Raw genomic sequence first — 12,811 nt, forward strand, 5'->3', positions numbered from 1 at the left:
TCTCACAGGAACCCACTACAGTACTACTATAATATTATAATCTCTTTCTTGGGTATTTTCTATGTGCATGTTGATTATAAAATGCATTACATATTTATATCTCAATTAGCTTCAAATAAAGTAAAAAAAGATCCAGATAACTTCCTCTTGAAATAATAACATGCCAGTTGTAATGGTTAATTTCATGTGTTAACTTGTCTTTACTGTGGTGCCCAGCTGTCTGGTCAAACACCAGTCTAGATGTTGCTGTGAAGGTATTTTTTAGATGTGACTAACATTTAAATTAGTAGATTCTGAGTAAAGCAGATTATCCTAGATAATGTGGGTGGGTCTCATCCAATCAGTTGAAGGCCTGAAGAGCAAAGACAGGAGGTGTTCGGAAAAATGCAATTTGCCTCAAGATGGCAACTCAGAAACGTGCTGGAGTTTCCAGCCTTCAGAATTCAGACTCAAGACTGCAAATCAAACTCTTTCCTGAATTTTCAGTCTGCAGTAAGTTTTCACAATTCCTTTAAAATAAATTCATATTCTTGCTCTCTTTTTCTCTCTAAAATCTCCTATTGGTTCTGTTTTTTCTGAGAACTGTAACTAATACATTAGTAATTTAGAGGATTTTTAAATGTTTCTTAATGTGGACAGTTTTGTTTATTCTTCAAAGGCACTTACTACTAATATGTAATATTAAACAGATACAGTTTAAAAACAAAATTTACTTCTCAAATAAAATTTACAAAGTTATGAAGGCAGCATCTCTCCCACGGAAGAACTGGCACAACAGGATAAGTAAACTACTTAGATAACAAATAGGTCTTTGTTCTGAATAACATACCTATAGAGAATGAACTTTAAAGACACAAAGCTTACCATTTGGGTATGGGGTTTCACACAGCGTCAGGAAATCAACAATTGAATAGTCCATTTCTAGCACTGCAGTACTTTTCCCATGCATAACTGTTAAGCAAGGTCTTCTTCCTACAGTATCGTATGACAAACCTCCTGATAAAATAATAAAAGGTTCCCTAGAAATAAAATACATAGTCAGGATTACAAATAGCATAGTGGAGTCTATTTTCTTGCTGTATCATAAATTGTTTTTTAGTGAAATAATAAAATCTTAAATTTTAACATTTTTACGCATCATTTAATTGAATACTCACATGTAGCTTTTTAAATTGCGTTAGGTAAGACCCAGGTGAGTTCCTGAAAATTAACCTACAGTAAGAATGAACACTGACCACATTTGACTCTCATACCTCCCCTTTGGTCCCTGATTTTTTTCCCTTTACCCTTTTCATACAATTTTCAAAATATTCTCTCTGGGTTTCTCCTGATAAGGCTCTTAAAGGTACTGTCATTATTTCCAGTCCTAATAACCAGACCTTCTCAACAGAAATTCTAAGAGAGAATGCTAATACCCTAAGGCATCCATTGTATGTAATGAATTAACTTCTCATTGATGCATCAACAATGTACTAGCTACAAATCACCCTTGAGAAAAATGGTCGCTCAAACCATTTTCTGTAGGGCTTAATTGTTTCCTAGAACCTTGGCTGGTATGCTCTCAAACTACAACTTCCATGCACATCTATGAGCTGCCTTTTTCCCACTTCTAATTAGCCCTATAACTCTTGTCTCCCTATTAGTCATTATTAAATTTAATGATTTATCTAAATCTACTTTTAAATATATTTAAATATGCAAAAAAGAAAAAACCCTAAATATCCTTTCCTATGTTTTGGTCTGTGTGTATTTCTTAATTTTTCACCTGCCTGTTCATGTTTTTTGTCCATGTTTATTGGATTAGTAACTCTTTTCTAATTGGTTTGTAAGAGTTCTTTGCATTCTAAGGAAATTAGCTCTTGATCTGCCATATGTACCTTCCCATTTGTTGGTGGGGAAGTTGTTTATGGTGCATTATATAGATGACTTAAAATGTTCCATGTATGAGTTTCTTAAATCTCTTCATTTACAATTTTTTAAGGTAGTTTCATAATGCTTACTCTAAGTCCAGTGTAGCTATCTCCCTCCTCTCACACTTAGTACAAGCAGTATGTAATAATATGTAATGGTTAAAAGTGCTAGTTCTGGAACTAAACTGTTTAAATCTCAGTTCTGGCTTTACTTTCTGTATGACCTTGGATAAGGTGCTTAATCTCTATGCCTAGCTTCTGCATCTATAACATGGAGATAGAGTGATATCTATTTTCAGACAATTATTGAATTAATATTTGCAAAACACTGGGGCCAGTGCCTGGCACACAGACCACCCTTAGTAAGAATTACCTAGTATTATCGTCATTATCATCAAATAATCATTATCACCCATTGAGCTATTTTGCTTATTGTTTTCCTCATGAAAATGTAACCTCCATGAGGGCAAGGGTTTTTGTCCACTTTGTTCACTGCTGTATCCAGAACAGTGCCTCGCTGGTAAATGAATGAATGAACAGAAATGTATGTTACGTTAACCACTGTCTAGCTTACTAACGTTTAGATTTTTCAGCGCTAAACTGTTTTGGGTAATCTTAGTTTTTCAGCTAAGTGACAGTAACCAGAGCTTAAAACTTTGTCCTGAATAGAACTGTATACCCATATATTCATTGCTCTAATCTCTTGGCTTACTGTGATTACTGACTGTGGTCAGGAAAGTATATTTAATTTTCTTCTACTTTTCATCACATATAATAAACAGAATATATCTCTTCTCATCTGTATTTTGAAATATAACATACAACTGAATATAAAATACTAAGAAGAAGGGTGAAGAGTCTAACAACTTATACTCTTATAGAGTGAGAGGCCTGGGTCAGGTATTTTATATGTAGTATTTCAAGAATAGTCTGACAAGTTTGTTTTTACATATAGCCAACTTAAAAATAAAACACAAGTATTATTAATGTAAGAACCATGAACAAGAAGATGCTGAGTTACACTACAGAATAAAATTTCCATGCAGATACCAAGTAGGTATTGCCAGGTAGGTGATCAGCTTATTGGACAAACTGTTAACGTATTAAATAACACCATGGCATTTAGGTAGGTTTGTCCTCAAAAGGCAACTATGTGTTTGTTCAGTGGCCTTGTAAATGGCCTGTACTTTTCTAAATTTAGGAGAAAAAAAATATAGTGAAAAAACATGGATAAAAATAAATGGATAAATAGTTTGAAAGGAATACCACGGTAATATTCTTTCTCATAATAATAAAGGTTTCCATAATTCAGCAATAAATGCATATATATATATTTTCTTATTTTATGTGATGTTTTAAAAAAATCTTATTTTATGTGCAGTTTGCCAGGCAGGAATCACCTGATTCACAAATCCCACAGACTATGTATTTTTTTCATTGTAATGCCCCAAATCTTGAGGCGTAAATATCAATGAAATAGTTTACAAGAAAAAAACCCGTCTTAAATACAATGATAAAATAAAATTAAATATTTTAATCCTAGATGGTGAAAACTGTAAACATTCAAAGGTTTTGTTGGCATTTGGAATTATATTAAAAGTTCTAGGGATCTAGATTATTTCTAGGTAATATGTGAATTAAGCTTTATTCCATTACTTTAAGAGGAATTTAAGAAGAATTTCTTTAATGATGTTGTTGGGTGTTATACAAGACTTTAACTTTTGAAGGCATCTAGGTTAGGAAGGTGTTAGTTTGAACTTTTTATAATTTTGATTGTAGTTTTTAAGAGACTAGACACTTTAGGAAAGCATATATGCTTCCTGATTCTGATCAACCTCATTGGCTGGCCTTGATAACAGCTTTGGCTGAAGCTGTGTTTCCATGTGAAACGTTCTTTATCTTTTCTACCCAAAAAGCCATTTGTATAACGAACTTGCTCAACTCAGTTCCATAATGCTATCCATTTATTCACTCAAATAGTTTTTGAGCACCTGTACGCCTGAGAATAAAATGGTGCTCTCATGCCTAGTCTAGACAGAGAGTAAACACATTGTGACAAGTACTGTGAAGAAAATAAAACAAGGTTGAGTGATGTCCTGAATGTAAGGGAGGGGCTAGAGGGGTTACTGTAAAATAGAGCAGTCAGGAAAGGCCCCTAAAGTAATGACAGATGAACTGGAACCAGAATGAAGAGGAGCCAGCCATTCAAAGACCTTGGGGTTGGGGGAGAAGGATATACATTCCAGGCTGCAGGAATAACCACTGCAAAGCCCTCAAGTCAAGAATGAGCTTGGAATATCTGAGGAACTAAAAGGTCAGCATGGTTGCAACATAGTGAGTAAAGCAATACGTGGTAATGGATAACATGACCCCCAAATCTTGCAAACATATCCTGTTACACCGTTAGGATCTCAAGAACCTGTCTCCTCTATTGCATCTTCACCATTTCTTTAGTTCTCACCCTAATAACCTGCAGCTTATATAATTACAATCGCATTTAGTTGTTCATTGCCTGAGATGTAGTTCCCTCTCATTTTTTTGGTTCCTCCTTTAAAACTCAGTCCAATCATTCATTATCTTCTACAAAAAACCTTTCCTGACTCATCCTCCCGCCCTGAGTTGGGTACCCTTCCTGTGTTCCTAAGCACCCTCTTCTCAACATTTCCACACTGAATTGTCAGTGTTTATCTACTTTCCATTTGTATTGTGAGCTCCTTCAGGACACAGTATGGTATTTTACCTCTGCACTCAGACCAGTTAGCAGACTGGAACCATTCACGCATCACACCTTGAGTAGTGGAGCACGGGAAGTTGAGCCTCCTAGTGATCAGTACTACTTGACTTAGCCTTGACTTAGTGTCATTAAGGATCTCACTACAATGCCCCACACCCCTCACGCTCTATGGACTTCAGTCAGTAAGCACAGAACTCTTTGGCTGGGCCTGGCTGGGTAGACAGACTGATCCCAAGAACAAGTTTACTGCTTAGTTATGAGAAGTTTTCATCACAGTACTATTTGAGTGAACAGAGAAACACCTGGGTACCATAAGAATAAATCACTATGATAATGAAGTGAGTATTTTACTAGTATGATGATGATGATACTCCAGTATCTTTCTAGTTCAGATCTGTACCTTTGCCAATTTTAAGAGGACCCTCTGGAACTAGGGGAGCCACCTCCAGACCATGTTTCACTAGTGACTAACCCTAAGACCCTTTTGCTAATTCAGATAAAAAGATATGAGTTTGGGGTAAAAATAAAGAAACATAACATATTTAAACAAGTTCCTGTTCATTTACTGACCAATTTAACAATGATAATACAGCTTTGGTAAAGTGGATTTGTAATATTACAGTATTTACATAAAATATAAGATTTTAATATAATTTTATGTTAAATGTTTTATTATTTTTGTTATGTTAAATTGTTAAGAGTAATTGGACTTATTACATATCCTTTAAGGTATCAAAAATATGCAACCTCAAAATATTTCCTTTTGGATAACTCCTCTAAATACCCATATAACACACAACAGTGATGCTCAGAGTGTGGTCTGTGACTGCTAGGGGTTCCCAGGACCTTTTCCAAAAAATCACTAAGGGTAAAACAAAACCTTTTTCATTGTGATATTAAGACATCACTCACCTTTTTACTATGTTGATATTTGCACTGATGGCACAAAAGTAACAGTAGGTGAATAAAACTCCTGGCATCTCAGCATGAATCAAAGCAGTGGCACCAAACAGCACTAGTTATTTGTATTTTTTATTGCCACACGTTAAAGAGGTGTTTTTCTCTCACTTTAAAATGTCCTTGATGAAGCAGTAAAATGATTCATTTAAAATTTTTCATCTTGACCCTTGGGCTTAAGTTTATTAAAAGGGGTTCTATTAGTAGCATGTAAAGAAATGTCTTTTTAATACTGTGCTGAGAAAATGGGAGGTATACATAAAGCACTGGGCTTAAGTTTATTAAAAGGGGTTCTATAAGTAGCATGTAAAGAAATGTCTTTTTAATACTGTGCTGAGAAAATGGGAGGTATACATAAAGCACTGGGCTTAAGTTTATTAAAAGGGGTTCTATAAGTAGCATGTAAAGAAATGTCTTTTTAATACTGTGCTGAGAAAATGGGAGGTATACATAAAGCACTGCTTCTGTATACTGAACTGGACAGTTATTTCTAGAAAAGCACTTGTACTACTGTTTGAGTTATGAACTGAATTGCTATTATTTTTGCTTAAAGGATGACTGACGCAGCCGCAAGGCACAGGGATATTAGCTCGGTGCTTTGTGACAGCCTGGAGGGGTGGGATGGGGAGAGTGGGAGGGAGGGAGACGCAAGAGGGAAGACATATGGGAACATATGTATATGTATAGCTGATTCACTTTGTTATAAAGCAGAAACTAACACACCATTGTAAAGCAATTATACCCCAATAAAGATGTTTAAAAAAAAAAAAAAAAAAAAAAAAAAAAAAGGATGACTGACGAACTATCATTAGTTAGGTTTGGGTAACAGTTGTTTTCTCAAAAATGAATCAAATGAGTCTGTTATTTTAAGAAAAACAATTGAGATTATTTGGTTACAATGATAAAATCTAGGCTTTCAGGTAAAAATATCAAGAGTCTAGAAAACTTTTATCTGTCATGCTGAGCTTCACAGCTTCCCAATACTTAAAGACTTTCCTGATGAGATCAGTGGTAATAGTATCAATTAAAAAATATATTACATAATAAAATGTGTCAACACTAAAAGATATGAATGATTCACTGAATCAGTATTTTCCAAAATAAAACAATTCCACTCATTCTTTTTGGAATTTTAAAGTTATTTTAAAATATATTTTTATGTTAACATGCAAAGGGTTTTTATTATTTTCATGTGAAGTAATACATATTTTAAAAATCCTAATCTTTATTTCTAATACGGTAAATATCAATAGATAAAATCCACATAAATAAAAGTTCTTTGGGATTTTCCATAATTAAAAGTGTAAAGGGTCTTTAGTTTGTGGGCTGTTTGTATACACCTAAAAATTAAGCCCACACAAAAGAAAATATGCTATGACAGGTTTTCATTTTAATAAAGGTTATAACAATTAATTGGTTATTGTAATTATTAAGTGATTATATAATTATATAAAAGGGTATTATAATTAATAAAGGTATTATAATTAATAAAGGTATTAATAGTGGGCTTGAATTTGTTAAAGGGGATTCTATTTGTACAACGCAAAGAAATAAAGTAGCATTCTTTTCCAAGTTATCAACTTTTGACAATTAGTATAGTGATATTTATCAAAGTCCTATGATTTCTCTTCATACTAGACAAATTTTAATGTCTTCCTTAATTATTTAAGAATTTTTAAGAGTTATTTAGCATCGGTCCTCTAACATGTGAAATCCTCACTTAAAAGACTGGCTTACAAGCCACAGATTTGGAGAAAAGGGCAGAAGAAGAATTCATGAATCTAAACCTTTTAAGGCAGTCTTTGCCATATGGAATTAATTTGTCATTAAATGGACCGTAATGATTAATTATGAAAGGGAAAAAAGATCTCAGAACACCTTCCCTACCTTGGATGCAGAAATTTGCTTAAGAGCTCCTATGAACTGATTATTTCATGAACCTTAATAACTTTAGAAGAATTACAGTACTCTCTTGTAGCCCAAACAGCTGATGATCATAACAAAAGCTAGTATGATGAAGTTGCCATGTCTATGGCAACATAACTTTTCTCTACCTGTGCTTTGCAGGACAGAGCATCAAGTGTAGTGTGAAGTTAAACTAGAAAGCAAAACAAACAGTAACCATCAACATGGTAAATTAATGAGATAAAGATACAGAGTTTAGAAGACTTATCGTAACCATACAAATTCCACATAACTTATGCATTGATATTTCAATCTGTTACAGTTTTTATATACGGATTGGTTAGGATGCATAAGATTTATAAGGATATAGCAGCAATTCATATTAGTGTATTACTCTGGTTCTTTCTAGAATCAATACACAGGAGAATTTAACTATGTAACAATTAGGCTTTCTTTTTTCTCAAAAAGAAATCTAAACTTTTTAATGTAATCTTTGCCATATGGAATTAATTTTTGATTAAATGGACCATATATGAGGGTTCACAGTGTTACAAGCATGATTTCAAAGCTTGTTTATAAAAGAACATTTAAAAAGTCATTTATTGCAGAAAAAGCCTTACATGGATTTGATTCTCGTCCTCTAGAAAAATATAATCTAAATTATATAAGCTGATATCAATATATATTATAAACATCTAAGTAAAAGTACTAGAATAATCAGTGAACTATCACTAAGATATTTAGTCTATGTATAGATCTCAAGTGTAAGCATTGTAGGGATGGGACAAAATGTAGATTAGGATGTATAATGATGGAAAATATACCCTTACATTAGCTTGAACAATCCATAAAGCTTTAAGGATGCACCAGAGAACCAAGTTAGAGATGGAGGAGGCATGGCTCTAAAAGAAGAAACTGAAGGAAAGCTCAGAATGAGCTTCAGTAGTAGGTAAAGTAGAATGAATCAACTAGAGGCAGTATAAGAAGGGGATATCTGAATAGCCGTAACAAATAAGCAACAATTTTGAAAACAATTAGGTTTGAAATAAAGCTGTACATTTTAATAAATAATACATATTCAAAACTATAGAAAAGCATATGAATAATTTCTGGTCCCTGTCAAAACATAAAAGCTTAGCTCGACAATTGCTTACAAAAAATTAAATTAAAAAGTTTCTATGAATCATTGCTGCTTTGCCTGCAGATACAAACAAATTTAACTTCAACCCCGATTATGACAGCAGGCTGCCTTTCCATTCATTAACAGCAGTCATTTAGGAGTTCAAATTATGGTTAGAGAATTTAAGATAAATCTAAAGAATAAATGCTGATTTTTAAGGTAGTGAATTAATAAAACAAAAAAAGTCATCCCACACTGATGAGATGGATGAAACTATTAGATTTTATACTCAGTTCTTTAAAGTATACTTTCAAAAAGCAATATGGTAATTTGTCAAGATTTATAAAAATATTTTATCTTCAAAATTTCACCACTGGGGGCTTCCCTGGTGGCACAGTGGTTGAGAGTCCACCTGCCGATGCAGGGGACACGGGTTCGTGCCCCGGTCCAGGAGGATCCCGCATGCCGCGGAGCGGCTGGGCCCGTGAGCCATGGCCGCTGGGCCTGCGCGTCCGGAGCCTGTGCTCCGCAGCCGGAGAGGCCACAGCAGTGAGAGGCCCGCGTACCGCAAAAAAAAAAAAAAAAAAAAAAAATTTCACCACTGGAAATTTACTGTAATCGTAAAATAGTAAAAATCTTCTGTTGAATTCTCTGTAATATCAAGAGAAATATGCTCACTACTGTATTAATATTATAAACCTGATTATAATATTAAAGCTAAATGTTCAGAAAAAGGGAGGTATGACTGAGTGAACTACACAGCCCTTGAAACTAATTTAAAAAATTAATAAAAACTATAATACTTTAGACATACTAAGTAGAAAAAAAATACCAAACTGAATATGCTCTAAGAATATAATTAAGTGAAAATGTATATGTATTTGAAAAAAGACTTAGGGAAAATGAACAAATGAAAAGAATTATTTTAGAATAGTGGAATTACAACAGTATTTACAACTAATCAAACTTTTTAAAAGGTGCATTTTTCATATGAAATACCATGAAAATAGTTTGCCAATTTTTAATGTCATTTCCATACTGGTCATTACACTGTGTATTAAAGTACTGTTAAAATGTAGCTTATGCTGAAAATTTTTCTGCTTCCTAGGCCACTCAAGAAAAACTATATAAATCAAGTCATGATATTATCATGATTCATCCATTTGACAAGCATTTTACTGAGCACTTAATACGTGCTGGTCACTGCAGCACGGGCCAAGAATTCTTGTTTTCCATCATTTAATTTCCCTGGCTTCACTGCATCCTTTAGGCAGCACACTCCCCTCTACCACACTTTTTATTCTTGTCATCTACTTCAATGTTCCATTTCAGGACCTAAAACCTAACCTTAATCCTAAGATTATTGGTTCTGTGGCCAAAAAATTTTTCCAGAAGAATGGATCATATAATCATATGACAATGCTTTCAATATTTAAGAAAGTTATCTTCTCTATCAGTACACTTTGGGTTCAACATGAGAAATCCACTCTAAAACTTTCTTCTAAAATTATTTCATTTTCAGTCATGTAAAGCAATTATACTTCAATAAAGATGTTAAAAAATAATAATGTAAAAAAAATTTTTTTAATTGTTTCATTTTCAGTGTCTCCTATTCCAAAGGCTCTTTCTTTTCTGCCATTACTCATATGGAGGTCTTCCCTAATTTAAGGTAAAAATTAAAATCTGCATCTTACTCTTCCTCTTCTTGATGACATATAACTGCTACTTATATATACTGGTGAATTCACTAAATACATGTTCTAAATGAGTATTTTCTATTGTGAATCCACCCATTTCTTTTTCTTTCTTAAATTTAATGTCCCTATATCCTGGCTCATGTTTGAAATGATGCTAGTAAAGTACCCTTACAAATTAATCCTTCCTACAATATATATCTCCTAATTTTTCTTCTGTTATCATTCAAATCCATCTTTCTACAGAAGTATACAATGCTTACTTACTCTCTCCTACAAACACTTCAAGAAACTGATATCTTGGGTTTCCTTTTTTCTCGCCCTGTTCAGAGTCTACTAGTCTTCCTTTCTACATCTTTATTTTAGTGTCTTTCAGGATAAAATACCAGTGCTGGGAGCCTTGGTGCTAAAGGGTTCTGAGCTGTCGGGGAACCATTCTATATGTGCTTCTTTGTCTTACACTCAGGAAACATCACCTCCATTCTAGTAACCACTACTGGTTAAATATATTTCAATGGCTTGATACACGTTTACTTTCAAACAAAGTTAACAAGTAAAACTTGCTAATGATACAAAAATGGATATGTATATCAGTAGACTTAATTAAATATGTGATATCAATTATATTTTAGCAGTAATGAATTATCAATATATATACACCAATATGTATAAAATTGATAACTAATAAGAACCTGATGTATAAAAACATAAAAATAAAATTCAAAAAAACACACCTAATATAGAGAGAAGCTTAAAAACAGAGGAATCTTAGTACTTTAAATTGATAGAAGCCACGGACAAAAATCCCAGTCTTGAGCACATACTTATATAGCTACTAAATGAAGTATTCTGATGTCAGAAGACAGAGCTATCAGTCTAGTAGTCTCACTTTTCTAGCTACACAGGATTATACCATAACAGTGTTCGTTAAGGCACTGCACGTCAAATGTTATCTTAAAATCAAGAAAGTGAACAATAATTTATCCCAGCTAGGTACAAGGTTTGAAGAGTAAGATTGGGAGAAAATGTTCAACTTTTGAGAGAATGAATATAATACAGGTAAATCTGGGGTGGGTCATAAGAATGTCTCTGAAGATAGTGATACAATGAGAATTAGCCAATTTGAGGTTGAAACGTGCTGACCAACATGGTAAAAGTAACATGAAAACAGGGAAGCTTATCTGATGATGCAGGTGAAATTTTAAGAGTCCATGGACTCAAAGAGGTCTTTTCTCATTAGGTACAATTAAATGTAAATCTGCCTGTGGATTTTTCCTAAACAGTGAGTATAAGACCAAGTGCCATGACCACATACCATAAAATCAAACGTGGGGATCATCAAATTAGAATTAAATATGCAGCCAGGAAGCAATCTGTGAAACTCTCTAGTCCTGAGTAGCTAGGGTTACTTGCATTAAGTTATCCAGCCTGTTAGAGGCACAGACAGATCTCTCATCTCACATTAGTGTGATTACGTGTATTGAGTATGATTTAATATTAACTTTAAAAAGATGACCTGATAAACTAGCAAATATAAAAGAGAATACAGTTCTTGGTGAACTGAGTGACTTGTGAATCACTAGGATAATCTCATCCTAACCCAGGCTATTTGTGATACTTCCTAGTACACTGATTAAGAAGAGCTCCAGCTCTGGAGTCAACCTGGGCTCAAATTCCAGCTCTGTTACTTCATGAGGCAAGTTACTTAAGCTCTCCATGACTCATTACCTATAATCCTAAAAGGAGACAATAAAAGTACCCAAGTCATAGTGCTGTTATGAGAATTATGAAAGATAATGCATTCCAATTGCAGAGCAGAGTACCTGGACAATAATGGATGTTCACTTTATCTACTAATTCTTTTCTTCTTGGTGCTTGAAAGCCAAGCCATCTAAGTAAGGGTCTTGAGTTCAAGATATAAGATGCTATTTTTGTCTCAACTAAGAATATAAGAATTGCTAAGACAAAAGGAAACAACTTGTGATTCTGAATGTGGTTTCTCTTCTTGCTGCTATGGCTTAGCAAGAATTGAGATGGATGAGAGAGATGGATTAGCAGATGGAACATCTGCTGAACAATACTTTGGTGGCAAGAGTTCAGAGAAAAGCAGAGGCTCCATGAATGAGAAAATAGAAACACACTTATTGATGTAAAGACTATTACCAAACCTGTGATCCCAAAACAAACATTGTTTTCAGTGAGCAACGTATCTGTAAATGAATTGAAGGTGAGTTTCTTCATCTGCAGTTTCAGCAAGTAGTTTAGCAGAGCAATTGTTGCTGGGAGATCTGCAGGTATGAGTGTAATCTTGGGGATTGGTGGTTAATGTGAACAGAGAGCAGGCAAGTAGTAGAGTACAGGTAAGGGTACAGACTTGATTAAATCTGGGCTCTTCTGCTTATGAGCTGTATGACTTTGGGCAAGTTACTCAACCTTTCTTCTTCAGTTTCCTCATCTGTGAGATAATACCTGTCTCATGTGGTTGTTGCTA

At 34.0% G+C, this 12,811-nt stretch overlaps 1 protein-coding gene across 4 annotated transcripts in view; it reads right to left on the bottom strand.

Annotated features, from left to right (window-relative positions):
- Positions 1-12,811, bottom strand: part of STXBP5 (syntaxin binding protein 5) — a 170,029-nt gene that overhangs the window by 80,104 nt on the left and 77,114 nt on the right. For all 4 annotated transcript variants that reach the window (XM_032650692.1, XM_032650690.1, XM_032650691.1 and 1 more), the window contains one exon: positions 865-1,019. In XM_032650692.1, the coding sequence (XP_032506583.1) occupies positions 865-1,019 (155 nt within the window). The remainder of the gene's footprint in view (positions 1-864; positions 1,020-12,811) is intronic.

Source organism: Phocoena sinus, chromosome 12, assembly GCF_008692025.1.
Source record: "Phocoena sinus isolate mPhoSin1 chromosome 12, mPhoSin1.pri, whole genome shotgun sequence".
Lineage (NCBI taxonomy): Eukaryota > Metazoa > Chordata > Mammalia > Artiodactyla > Phocoenidae > Phocoena > Phocoena sinus.